We start from the raw sequence: 14359 nt of genomic DNA, 5'->3' as shown, positions 1-14359 counted from the left end.
ATGTTATCGCTAGCATCAGAGAACCACAACCTCACTGGTATCATTCCAGGATGGAGGTATGGTATTAAGAATCTACATTCTCTGTTCTGAAGATAGTATAGTAATAGCCATGTTATAGACATACTTAATATTTAAGTAAATTACCAAAGGCCAGGGACCATACTCACAGAAGCGTTTCACTTCTATGAAATGGTGATAGGGCTCTAACAAAGTGGCAATCCAGACCTTCCAAGAACCCCACTTAGAAGTCAGACACTCTATTTGGACATTTTTAGGGGCAGATCACAGGCCAGTTCTGAAATTCAGGATTATCTGAATCTAATAAACTCCTGGGTTGGATGCAAAGAACAGCAACAGTGAGCTCAAATCAAAGTTTGGAACCAAAAATGTTAATATGTGGATGAGGAAAGAAATCACCACTTCCCTGGTGGTCCAGTGGTTAAGACTTTGCCTTCCAATGCAGGGGGTGCGGGTTTGATCCCTGGTCAGGGAGCCAAGATCCCACATGCCTCGTGGCCAAAAAACCAAAACATATAACAGAAGCAATAATGTAGCAAATTCCATAAAGACTTTAAAAATGGTCCACATCAAAAAAAATCTTAAAAAAAAAAAAAGAAATGATAGCAGAGTTCCTTTGTTCCAGAAATATTTTAATACAATTGTAGTACAGTTATGAAGTCACATTTCAATCCACTGAATATATTCAAGGTATTAATAAAAATATTATACATCTTTATTAACTACCTTAACATAATTAAAGTATTTGGTTCTTATAGATGAGACTAACTGCCATATTTATTCATATTTGCATTGCTAGTCAAACAGCATATAAGTAAATCCATGGATTATGGTAGTAGGGCTTGATTCCTTTTTGATCTGAAGTCTAAGTATCAAATTTAATGTTTTCTTTTCTAAATGCCACATGAATCCTAGAAAGAACAGTCAACCAATTTAAGGCAAGATATTGAAACTTTTACACAACATTAATTTGAAAAGATAAAAGAATACTTTATCAAAGATCATACATGCCTTAACATTTAGATACCTACAGATTCTTATAAAGGCAGTAATAAAAACATCAGTGCAAGTTCTACATTGGGTTCCTCAGTAGAGAAAATAAAAGGTTCTTTGAGTAAACCATTATTTTCAAATCGCAAAACACTGCAAGGGGAAAAAATTCTTTTGGTGTACGACTTAAGCATAACTATTTTTATTCAGTAAAGATAGGTATAAAACACTGTGATTATACATAAAAATTAGTGTCTTGGCTAGTTTGTTTAAACTTTTGTTTCAGATTTACTTTAATGCAAGCTTTAAAAAAATGTTTAAAAAAACATTTAAAAATTTATTGATAGTAAGTAGTGCAAAGAGGCGCCTCTGTCATTTTTTGTTTGTTTTTGGTAAGGGCTGATGATTAGCGTTGACAAAGAAATAACTTATATTTAAAATATATTTAACGTATGTGTGTTTTTTTAATGACCAAAGAAGGCACATAATGAGTTAAATTAAGAGAAAGATTACCACTTGTTTTGAACTCTGGTTAACTATACAGAGTGTGTAATATACATTTTTGGATAAAAAATCCATATTTCTTGTAATTGAAAAGTGACATCACATTTTCTAGCTCTACTATTTGTATAAAAGACACTGCTATAACAGATTGCAAACAGGCAGTATACACTGAGTCCAAGTAACAGTGACCTTTTACCAAGACAGTACTTTTTTTTCTTTTTTTTTTTTTTTACAGTGGCTAAGTGACAATTCATGGAATGGAATTAGGTCTTAAAAACAACTGAAAATATCTAGTACTTCTTCACATTTGCAAAGCTACTTACACACTTTAAGGAAATGTTAACTGTATGTGGAAAAAGCAAACAGCGGTGTTTTGATCTGCCTTTTAATTAACTTATTAAATAGACAACACATTTTAATATAAAAAAAAGACATTCATATATCATACGGGGTTTCCTACAAGTGGACCATTAGTGTTAGGCACCAAAAATTTCAAGTTTTTTTTTTAACCTGTCCCACTGATACATTCTCAACTCTTCTTTGTCTGCTCTGCAGGTATCACCATTTACATTAAACATTTGCACAGTTTATAAAAATTCTGTTCTGGGCAACTGAATCGGAGATTGTCCTTCCTTTCTTGGTATTTTTCATTGAATGTTTTGTCAGTTATCTCACAGCAACTAGATTGCTACAGTCTCTTACCACTTAAAAGTGAATTCCTGTTCTAGCCATGAGAATTAATATTATATATACCTATTTATCCAAACTAAACACAAAATTATGTGTGAAGTTGAATAACTAATAAAAGTGAACCCTGTTCTTAATGGTTACTATAGAATGATTTCAGTCGTGTCCCTTATGATTCTAAATCTCATTATATTAAGGAAAGTAATTCATGCGAATGTAAAGTGTTTACAAAGGGAAGTAAGACAGTGTACGAGACAAACTGTGCCATAAAGGTCTGCATTAAAATTTACTCTGTGCCCTAGAGTTCTTGTCCTGGGCCTCTTGTGAAGAGTCTGCCCTACTCGTGGAGTTCTTCTACCGAACAGGAATGGACACTTGAGGGAACATTTTCTCTCGTTTAATGAGGGAGTGGAGTATAGATACATGGAGGTAAAATTACCAAACTTCAGTTCACCCTCCTGGGAATAAATGTAGGATTATAATGGAATGATGGAATATAGTGTACATCTACGTTGATGAATCTCATTCAGTTAGTGGGCAACGAAAACATAAAACAAATGGCTGATGTTTAAATAACTAATAAGTCACACATCTGAAGTACAGAAAATGATCTATCTGTGGGAAAAGCATTAGTAAATTTACATAATTTCTTGTCTTTAGTAAAAAGGGAGTGAAAACTACTTACTATTAAGTCAGGAAAAAACTCAGAATGAAGTGCCAGAGAAGCATATGAAGTTAAGGCACCATTATTTACAACTTCAGTGATTGGCACTTATTCTGAAAAAGGTTTTAAAGACATGAATAATAAAAAGCAATGTTATTTTCCCCTACTTCTATAAACTACGTAGTAGTTCTTAACATAACTATTTATTATTTGTGCTTTGCTTTTCAGCCCTGTGAATAGCAGCTGCATTTTATGGTAACATCCTGCACCTTTCCTCTCCTTTGGTGTTTGTGAACATACACAGTGGTAAAGGCTGTAAAAGGTGCAAAACAGGAAAACAAACATGCTATGTCTGTGTAAGAAACAATGCAAAATAGATGGTTGAACTGACAATACTATCAGACCACACTAAAGCTATTACTCTGAATTACTCAAGAAAGGATTAACTCCTTCACCAACTCAAAGTCTTTTTCAGGACTTATTATATATTAAGTTTAGGATTTACAGCATTCTATACAATGACTTTAAAACAGCAATGGAGTCAACAAATTCATAAAAGTTAAGTAACTGTTGGTCCAACAGATGTGTTGAAATGCAGCAAGTACATTTACTTTATAATTTCTGTCCAGTATAAAAATATTATACAAAGTTCACGTGTGTCTGCACATGTTTATAACTATTCTTGCTTCCAAAGCTCAGAAATTCACTAGCTTACAAAAAGGTTGCTGCAGTCAGCTGATACCACTTAACTGTCTCTTTGCTCAAGTTGAAATCTTTCAAAGGCAGGGTTATTCCACCCAAGAAAAAATTCTCCCGCAGAGATTCTGCACTGAGTACACTTAGCTGAAGTTCTCTCTGTCTTAGGGTTTCTTTGCTATATCCACTGTACACAAGCTATAGCAAAGGCAAAAAGAAACAGCAGATTACAAATTATTTATTTGTCTGGTTTCTAGGATTATTTTACGTAAAAACATAAGTGAGATTATTAGTCAAAGAGTGACTACAACTAATGACATTGATTATGACATATCTGGTAGAATATGTCTCATACTTTAGATGCACATTTTGTATTTCAGGAGTCTTGGATTGTATTATCATTCCTCTGAGTGTCTGACAGGAATGCACAAAGCAGAAAATTATTATTAGCTAAAAACTAAAAACATGGTTTTTCTGAAATGGAGGTATGGGGAAGGGAAATTACATGGCAGCCTGCCTTAAGATAATTTAATAGATCACCTTTAAAAGAGAAATGGAAGGAAGAGAATGGAAGAAAAAGAGAGTAGAAGGAAGCAAGTTGGGATAGTGTAATTGTAACTATTTTACAAAAAGTGAGGGATTAAAATTTCCTTTTGTTGTCTTTATTCTGTTGGATTTTATATACCATGAAGTGATAATTTCTGATTATCCATAATTCAGTGCAAAATCACCAACTACAAATGTAGTTTATAGCAAATCTGGAGTGTTGTAAGGTTATTCTCTTTCAAACACCGCATGCAACACATTTTTTTTCTTTTCAAGAAAGCCTCACCATAACTTCTGAGCAACATCTCCTTAATCTAGTTCTCACTGTTTGACTGAAAGAACTAAAAAAATGACCACATTTCAGTTTCTTGAAAGTATAACACTAGAAGAAAAGCCAATACTACTTTTTGAGAATAATACCAATTGGTCATCTCCCAACATTTTATATGCTTTTAAAAAGGGCTGAAAGGGTATTCTGTGGTTTTAATAAATTTATAACCTTGATGAAACTTCAGAATTATTTGCTTCCAAATCTCTATCCAGACATTTTTGTGTGGATATAATGTTAATGTACACAAATAATGTGGTTATTATCCCAAACCAGTAGTTGACTAAGGGTTAGCGCGTTTTAATAGATTAGTAAATTCATAAGCTGACCATGAGGGGCTCAGCAAAGTCACAGTTCTGCTCCCCACTGTCCAGCTGATGTTTCGCTTACTGCTTTCAGTTCAGGTCACTCTATTTTACGAGGGCTGTTGACAGACTAAGACAAATTAGAAGGAGGATGATTTTGAAACTACCTCCTATCAAACCAAGGTAAAGGTCCTGAAGATGTTTCAACAGAATAAAGAGGAAGGGCATTTGAACTTCAGTTATCTCAAGGGCTGCCATGTAGAAGGAAGAACAGAGCATTTCTGTGTGGTTCCAAGAGGTACAACTGAGACATACAGGTGCAAACTAGAGGGAGTGAAGATTTCAGCTCAGTAAAGAAAATGATCTAAGAGTTGGAGATGCCCAAAGCAAACTGGATGGCCTGGAAGTATTCAGCACAGATTAGACATCCACTTTTTGAAACGGTTTAAGCACTAGAAGGGTAGTTGAATAATGGCCCCTAAGATCTTTTTAAAGCCTAAGGATCTGTGATCAAAGGTTCAATTCTGCATCATTTTGTTAAATACCATTGGACTGCTAGTGGTTTGCCTTACTAGTACAATAAATAGTTCAGCTACTGATAGCTAAAAAATTTTAAGTGTTTAAAATTAAAAATCTCAAAACAACAAATCTAGGAAATTTTTAAAAATGATTTTAACTTACCATTTCATTGAATGTCGGATTCCTAGTTTTTCGTGAAATTTTGGTTTTACGTTTGGATGTTTTGTGGGTATCTGGAAGTAGGTAAGTCTTGACATATGGATTTGGGTCGGCCCCATCTTCAGTAACCTATAAAGAAAAGCATTCCCTTAACAGTAATGTTTCCTACCAAGGTATAGGTTTCCTCTACAATCATCATTATTTGTAATCACTCACAAGATCTTTGATGTGCATCACCATGATGAAAAGAGTGCCATTTCGGTAAGAGACAGATAATTTCACTGCTCCTCCTATTTGGCCTGGAGTAGGACTGAAGGAACCTGCATCTGAAAATATAAATATGTTCATCTTTATTTTATGTTGCTTGCAGTGGTTCAAGCTGCAACAAAAGTTTTTGCTCTAATTCCAGGACCATCACATGTTGGAGAAAAAAGGTAAGAACCTGGTAGGCCATTGATACACACTTCTTTAGTAATCACACACCATTAGGAAAATTATGTTTATCCAGAAATCGACTGGCTTAGAAAGAATAACCTCCTCTCATTCTCACTGTTTACAGATAGTAACCCCACTGTCACTCTACCACATCCATCGAGAAGTTAGACTTGCAGGTCATGGGAAGTCATGAATTATCAATAAAGAGAAAAATATTCTCACCGGCAGACCTAGCTACTCCTTCAGCTTTCTCATCACGAAGTAAAGGGTGGAAAAAGGTACAAACAAGATCACACTAAGGTGGAAGAGGAAAAAAAAGACTCATTAATTTAAATATTACGCAGCACAGAAAAAAGTATGTTATTATTTTTCAGTTAGGATAGTCACCTCTGCTACATCTGTTGAAGCACTCATCAAACTCTGTAAATAACTGTTTAACTCAATTTTTCTTTTGGCTGCTACATCTTTTATGTGTGTTCTCCCTAGAACCATCCTATTAGGAAAGCTACAAAAGAAAAACAAAAAGGAGTGGAATTTAAATTATTTCATCTGGGAGTATTTATAGAATCAAGTATAATATTTAGAAATATTCTTTTATACACTTAAATACAAAGTGGAGTCTTAACTCACTATAAAGTAATTTTTGGATTTCTTTTCCAAGTACTAGAGATGAAACAGTTCAAGTATATATTATCCTTTTATGACCTTGGTACAAAACGTACATTGCTTTGCTAATATGCATATTTATTACTTATTTCCTACTTATTTCTACTCAAGATTAATCATTCACAAATTTGCAGATCTTATCCTCCAAAATAATCATTATTCAATCAGCCATAGCTATTACTGATACCAGTAAAATCCACAAATGCCATAGGGCTCAAATCAAGTTCATCTTGCTTACAACTGCTTATTTTGGTGGCAGTGGAAAAATGAGACTGCACATGGAAATAAACTCTGATACCCACTTTGCTGCCTCCTTATTTTCGAAATCTAGTCTTGAGAAGAATGGGAGCAATTCAACACAGGACATCTACTGGTCATTAGCTACCTTAAAAATTGAAGGTTTCCAAAGGGTATCAAATACAAAACGAAACACTAACATTTTGATTAGTGATCAGTGCCTCAGTTTATTGTTTTTCAGAGGAGCTCAATATGGCCGTAATAGATTATTCCTGCAGTGGTTTAGAAAGCTAGAAAATCCCATATTTTAAGTTTAAGATCTTAATCATTCATTCAAGAAAAACTTAGTTCCTTGTTTATGTCTAGTACTGTGTCAGGCTCTTGTGATACAAAGGAAAATTAGCTGCACACGGTCCATAGTACAGTATCTTACACTAACTTAACACAAAGCTTTTGACCTATACTTGGTAATAAAGAAATTGTTTCCTATAAAACAAGATTAATGTACAAGGATGAGAACATACCCTGGTAACTTCCAAAGTGGAAAAATAATACTGAGCTTATTGTGAAGTTCCTGAAACTCGTCAAATGTCCGGAACACAAATGATGGCTCAAGCTGTCCTTCCCTCAAAATTCGGACTACGTAAATCTGAAAAGAAATCACACCCCTAACACATTAGATTTATAATATAACCTTTCTTGATAGAAAATTTTCAGCTTGACCATTATATGTACCAAGTGCTTTTCACTTTGCAATATATATGTCACCAATAGGAAACAGCAAATATAAAAGTCAAGGTATTTATAGCATATCTAACTACATTCTAAGAGTAACCTTAACTATTGTCTAAATAAATAAGAACTGGAATGTGAAAGTCATTCTATTTCTAGGGTTAAATATAAATGTCCTTCCAAATTTATAAGTGTAGTGCATTTTCAGTGAAAATATTAGCAAGTTAATTCATTTAGGAGAGCAAATGAGAAGGCAAAACTTAGGGTGACTGGGAGATGGGGGAAAACCTGTCTTACTGGATATTTAAACTATCAATATAAAGTACTTTAAAGAGTAAAATGCTGGTGCACAGAGAGTCAGATATATCTGCAGAAGACCAGAAATAAATTCAGGGATATAAACTTACTATATTTAAAGGTGGCATTATAAATCATTGGGGGGAAAGAATGGACTATTCAGTTAAATCGTATCCTAAAATACTCAGTAAACATATAAAAATTTACTAAGAATAGGTAAAAATCAAAATAGTGAAGTCACTTTTAAAATCTATCAATTTGTCAAAAATTTAAAGGCTGACGGTGCTATAAAGTTATCCAACAAAAATATTAGCACAAAAATAACAGCAAAAAAGATGATAATGCTATACTATTGGGGGGGGGGGAAGCACACTAAAGATCCTGTTTTTGTTCAAAAAACCCAACTTTATGTGCATGTTTTATAATCATCCCTGGAGAGTGGAATGAGAACTTAGATTTTTACTTTACATGCTTCTATATTGGTTGAGTTTGTTACACTGAGCAAGGTTTACCTTTGAAATTAAAAACAAATTGAAGATAAGGAAGGAGAAAAGCAAAATAGCACCACCCTTTCAGTCTTGTCTCTGAAAAGAAGAGTATCATTTGTCCTTCATGATTCTGGAGCAAATTTACCAAGAAATAAACACCAAAAAACAATTAGGGATGCTCCAAGTATACTTAGTAATTTTTGGACCATCCATGGAAGAAAGAAGTACGAAAAGAAGAAATGCTTGAACTTTAGCAGAGTCAGTGAAGGAAGTAGGAAAGGACAAAAATAATGCACGCATGAGTCTCTACAGATACAGAACCAAACTTACATAATGTTTATCTGGGTTGTACTTCTTATGGTAAGTGAAAACAGAGACTTCTTTGATTCGACCATCTTGTCTAAAGGAGTATGTTTTGGGTGAAAATGAAAGGATGGGCTCATCATTGGAAGGAAGACCAGAAAAACGCAACTGAGCAAGGTTGTGAATGAAGAAGTTAAACTTTGTGGCAATGCTTCCCAAACTTGATTCAATCAGCCTACGAGATAATCAGACAATGTGTTAACATTAAAGTTCATAACATTCTCAATTATTTTAACAATAAAAGATGAAAAACACTTTTATTCATTTAAAAATATTGAGTAGATTCTCACTTTGTCAAGGAGTGAGAATCAAAAAGAGAGTCAAAAAGTAAAGGTCAGGGAACCTCACACAAAGGTTTTTGCCTTGCTATGGGACTGAATGTTTGTGTCCCCCAAAATTCAAATGTTAAAGCCCCAACCCCACAGGGCCTTTATGGAGTTAGTGTCCTTATAAGAATGACTTTCTTCCTCCTTTTTCTTCTCCTCCCTCCATCTTCAAGCTTGAACCCTCACCAGGAAGCAAATAGGCTGGCACCTTGATCTTGGACTTCCCAGCCTCCAGAGCGATGAGAAGACTAATTTCCTTTGTTTAAGCCACCTTGTTTATGGTGTATTGTTATGGCAGGTCAAGCCGACTAATACTTACATGCCTGCTTTATAGTTTTGCCCAGGGGAGCCAACAAATCTCGAAAAACAAAACAAAACCCATCAATACCTAAATTATCAGGATTAGTTTGGAAGGCTATATAAAAGTCAGCTTCCTTCAATTCAATTCAGCCCAGACTCTTGAGACTAGGGAAGTCCAGTCCAGTGTTTTCTACCTCTTCTCCGCTGAGAGGAAGAAGGCAAGAGAAAAAGGAAAGAAAAGAATATGAGCTCATGTGCTCCTCCCTGCTGTGGCATTTAATGAGGTGGTACCACTAGTCTGTGACCAACCTGGTCACCAGACCTTTAGAACATATTTGCCAGGAAGATCTGCTTCTAAAGTAATAATCACAAGTTCAAATGCCACTCATTGGTACATGTGTTTCAAGTACTACGTCATATAACAACAATTTACTACAGCAGTGTCCCAGAGTTCACTGTTTGAAGCACTTATGGTATCCATGAAAATTGTTATGGCAGAATCCTGAAAAATACATTAGTAGAGATATCATTTTAGAAAAAAACCTTGTATGTGATACTGTAGAAAATGTTTTGCAGAAATGATTCATAAATGGGATGTTTAGAATTGAAATCATATACTAAATAAAACTTGAGATCATATTTTGAGAGAAGTAAATTTTTTTTTTTTTTGGCCACGCCACACGGCTTGCTGGATTTTAGTTCCCCAACCAGGGATTGAACCCAGGCCACCGTGGTGAAAGCGCCGAGTCCTAACCATTGGACTTCCAGGGAATTCCTGAAATAAATGTATTTTTTAAAGTGCTATTGCCGATGCTTCACATTTATTCAGTAAATAAACTTTTGATAAACCTATTTGCTAGTATTGTGAATCACAGTTTTTTCCTATAAATCAGAATTTTGATATATAGCATTTGTTTAAACTAAGGAAAACAAATCAAGGTTAAACAGTGTGTGCCTTCTCTAATATACTTAAATATACCTTACCTAGTAAAGAAAATTGTAGCTTCTGCATCTGTAGTTTGGGGTTGAAGTGCATCTCTAACATATTTCAAATCTTGAATACTTGTAAGTTCTGGTAACCCTGAAGGAATCATCTTTAGAAAGGATAAAAGGTTTGTGAGTTAAATTTTTTTAAAGTCTGTTCCTCACCCCTCCCTAAAAGCTGGCCAAGTAATCAGAAATAAAGCAAACAAACCAAAACAATCACAGTTTTGAAGAGTCTGTTAGTGTTTTAGGGACTAAGTGATTCTCTCATAAATAAGAAAAATCTTGGCCAAGGAGATCGATTGTTGCAAGTCATAGCCAGTTTATGGAATAAACGCTATGAAATCCAGGTCTTTTGTGTAGTCCTCTGTTTCTACATCAATTTCAGTCACAATAATCATAGGGGTTTTTTTTGGTTTGTTTTTACTTAATATACAACCAGAAAAGCACCAAAATCTTAAAAGCACAGCTTAATGAATGTCCAAAATTTGAACACATCCAGATTAAGACATAAAACATTTACCAGCATCCCAGATGATACTCTCAGGGTCCCTTCCAGTTACTATTACTGCTTATCCCCAGGGTACCCACTCTAGTGACTTATTTTTTTATTTTATATAAATGGTGCCTGGCATATTTCACTTGGCAGCAATTTTAAAATATTTCGGTAATAATACGACACTTGAAACTACAATATTTCAGTAATAATATGACACTTGAAACTACAATATTTCGGTAATAATGTGACACTTGAAACTACAATAAATTATATATATAGTCCAAAAATCACAAAATATCTATTTTTAGATACTGAAACACAGAAGCATTAATATAAATGCTTGTGAAGAACAGAGTTACCAGTGAAAGAAGGTTAAGAAAGAGGTTTGTTTGCTTTCTTATCAAGTTGTAGGCTTGACAGCAGAGGTCCACAAACAACTGGAAACGAATGGTGGGCTTTTCACCCCCATTAATGACATACGCCATATCAGAGGTCAGCACAAAAGGAGCCCGATCCCTATTTAAAAAGAAAGTACATAGAAAATATTATTTACAGAAGATATTCAAATAAGTGCTATTGCTATTACATGGCTATTGAACTAAAGCTATCTGAGCCATAGCAGTCTCTAAGTGGGTAACTTAGTATCAGGCAGTTCTGAATTTGCATAATTCTTAAAAATTCACATTTCCCCAGGAAAGCCATCATATAATCTCATTATTTAGGTAGAATTTATATATGATATTTCCAAGGTGATATTTATCAATCCACCCACAGCCAAAAAGAGATCAAATATTAGTTACAAACAAATGTAGAGAAAAAATTTGTACTCGTTGCCATTATATAAATGGGAACATTTCTAATAGGTACCACTAACTAGATAAAATAAAATACACCTTAACTCATTTCAAAGGTTACACACACATACTCATTCTTTCTGCTACATGGTAAAGTCATCTTTTAGAGCCTTTTTCAACCCTAGTTACACTCAAAGGGAGCTACAAGGCAAAGAACAGCAAGAAAAAAAGCAAAGTTTGGGGCATTAACTTGGTTTTTTTTGAAGTTGATTTTTAAAAATTGTAGTTGATATACAATATTATATGTTTCATGTATAATATAGTGATTCACAATTTTTAAAGATTATACTCCATTTATAGTTATAAAACTGGCTATATTCCCTGTGTTGTATATCCTTGTAGCTTATTTTATATGTGTACAAGTATATCCTTGTAGCTTACTTTATATGTAATAGTTGGGGACATTAACTTGTGAAATAGGAAGTGCCTCTATTTTCTTTAGCAATAATAACAATATTAGTACCTTTTGAAGCTACCAAACATCTGTGCGTGGCCCAAAAACTTTCCAAAGTCAATGTGAAACATGTGTCCTGTGCTTCGAAGCATTATATTGTCATTGTGTCGATCACAGATACCTAAAACATAGGTGGCTACACAGCATCCAGCACAAGAATAGATAAAATTCTCAGAAGCCTATAATAAAGATACAAAATTATCTTAGGAAAAAGATTATTTTTAAAGGAGGCAGGGTAACAAAGATTAAAGTAATTTATCACTCGTTGAAAACACTATTATAAACCACTTTCTTAATAGCTTGTAAACTGGGTTATGGTAGCAGAAGCCAGTTTTTCAAAAGCAAACACCCTTCTAAAGGTGGTTATTGCCCCTTCTCTCTAGCTTTTGTCTTTCAACAGGTAGAGATCCTGTCAGTCCCTACTTAGGGTACACTCTGCCTTTGAACGTCTTTTAAGCATCATGTTTGTGGAACCCTGCTCTTCACAGGCTCTGCTGCTTACCACAAGTGGTAACATTGGGACAAAGATTAATCTAAATAAAGGAATATTTTTCCCCCCTTTTTGGCCTGTAGGAATGGCATGTGTAAAGCAAGAAAGCTTATATCTTTAAACATCCAATAATATAATGAATGTGTCTTGTTGTCCATTTAGTGACTCCTTATGTGTCATCTGCAAGTTTCTCAAAGCTGGAAGACCTTCTTTCACTTTAGTCCTGCCTGTCCTGGGGATTAAATTAATAATATAATATCACACAGAAGGATACAAGTTGCATACAATGAGTATTTGTAAAGCAAATACTAAAGCACATGCATTTAGTTTATTCTCAAGATACTACATTTCTGAACGGAACAGTCATATGGCTCTACAGGTCCATGTGATTAATTTTATTCCATAACCACCTAGAAATCTTTAGTGGTGGTGATGATGATGACGATAACAGCATATGTTTACACAGCACTTATCACAAAACCAGGCATTGCACTAGTCTCTCTCTACACACACACCAGAGTATATGTGTGTGGGTATGTACATATTAAACTCATTTAAAATGCCACAACAAAACAATGATGTAAATACTATTATTACTGCTATTTTACGTATGAGAGAAACAAAAACAGAGATTATTTGCCCAAGATCACATCATTGTTAAGTGGCAGAGCCAAGATTCAAACCTAGGCAATGAGATTCCACTATGTTATACTCCCTCTTACTTAGCAAAGCACACAGAAGAGCCAAGTGCATGAAAGCCATTCAAAGTATGTTACTTGACAATTATTTTGGGTCAAATAACTTATTCAGAATCACAGAGCCAATATTACTGTAAACAAATATTAGCTTCTTTCCCCAAACCACAAAGAATTAAGAAAAGGGACAGCTCTTAAATAGTGTAAAAGACCAACAAAGAACAAAATTCCTCTACTTTACTTTCATAGGTCAACAGATAGCATTTGTACATATCTATCTGTAAATACGATATATTAATGATTTGACATAAACTAGGATCTCATTAAAACTTAGAAAAATACTGTTTTCACAACTTAAACTAAATGACTAGTCACCAGAGCTGGGAAATGAAAGCACCTAAGACCTATGTAACACATTTTTGACAGTAATTTAGAATACAGAGACTAGCTAATCACCTTTTCATATTCCTCTTCAGAGGGATTGTATTTCCTCAGCCACTCTGCAAGTGGTTTATCTTTAAAGGATCCAGTCACACCATATTCCACCTGGATTTTCCTGAGGGTATCTGAAGCAGGAACTAGCTCCACCATGCCTTTAACAACAAAACATTAAGATATGTGAAAATGTCTCCCCCCCAAATTTATAGCTTTTGATGTTTGACATAAGATACCAGCTAACAATCATCATTTTAAAAAAAATCAACTCTGGCAGCCCATGCTAGAAAATGTGAAAAATCAAAATGATTTTTTATTTTCAGAAGTACCCAAGATATAAAACTGAATTTGACTATTTCAGACTTTATGTCTGTACATCCATGTGCTACCCACACAAGTAACAATTTTAATTGCAAACTAGATAATACTGACCTCACCAATTAAGTTACTTACAAGATATATGCTGTCCCATTTTGCACAAAAAACTTTCTCTAGTCATGTACTTGGGCAATATAAGAGTGTTTCAGAGTACATTAAGCCCTTTCAAAGGGAAGAACAGATGAAGATTGTCTTTGTGATATGTTTGAGTCTCATGGTTGTCTTCCTTACTGAAATGTAAATGCTGTGCTTATGTAGAAAAATCTCAAAAATATGTTTTTAAAGACAAAATCCACATAGAGAACTGTAC

The 14359-nt window shown here is 34.3% G+C and overlaps 1 protein-coding gene across 4 annotated transcripts in view; it reads right to left on the bottom strand.

Annotated features, from left to right (window-relative positions):
- Window positions 1–639: 639 nt before the first annotated feature.
- Window positions 640–14359, bottom strand: part of PIK3C2A (phosphatidylinositol-4-phosphate 3-kinase catalytic subunit type 2 alpha) — a 106021-nt gene continuing 92301 nt past the window's right edge. For all 4 annotated transcript variants that reach the window (XM_057553776.1, XM_057553775.1, XM_057553778.1 and 1 more), the window contains exons 23-33: window positions 13693–13829; window positions 12061–12230; window positions 11103–11259; window positions 10245–10354; window positions 8602–8809; window positions 7279–7403; window positions 6239–6356; window positions 6074–6146; window positions 5633–5742; window positions 5420–5545; window positions 640–3757 (exon numbers count right to left, since the gene is read on the bottom strand). In XM_057553776.1, coding sequence (XP_057409759.1) covers window positions 3575–3757; window positions 5420–5545; window positions 5633–5742; window positions 6074–6146; window positions 6239–6356; window positions 7279–7403; window positions 8602–8809; window positions 10245–10354; window positions 11103–11259; window positions 12061–12230; window positions 13693–13829 — 1517 coding nt within the window. In that variant the 3' untranslated portion in view covers window positions 640–3574. The remainder of the gene's footprint in view (window positions 3758–5419; window positions 5546–5632; window positions 5743–6073; window positions 6147–6238; window positions 6357–7278; window positions 7404–8601; window positions 8810–10244; window positions 10355–11102; window positions 11260–12060; window positions 12231–13692; window positions 13830–14359) is intronic.

Source organism: Balaenoptera acutorostrata, chromosome 9 (assembly GCF_949987535.1).
Source record: "Balaenoptera acutorostrata chromosome 9, mBalAcu1.1, whole genome shotgun sequence".
Taxonomy (NCBI): Eukaryota; Metazoa; Chordata; class Mammalia; order Artiodactyla; family Balaenopteridae; genus Balaenoptera; species Balaenoptera acutorostrata.
The sequence above is the reverse complement of the archived record's forward strand: the minus strand, read 5'-3'. Positions and strand labels throughout refer to the sequence as shown.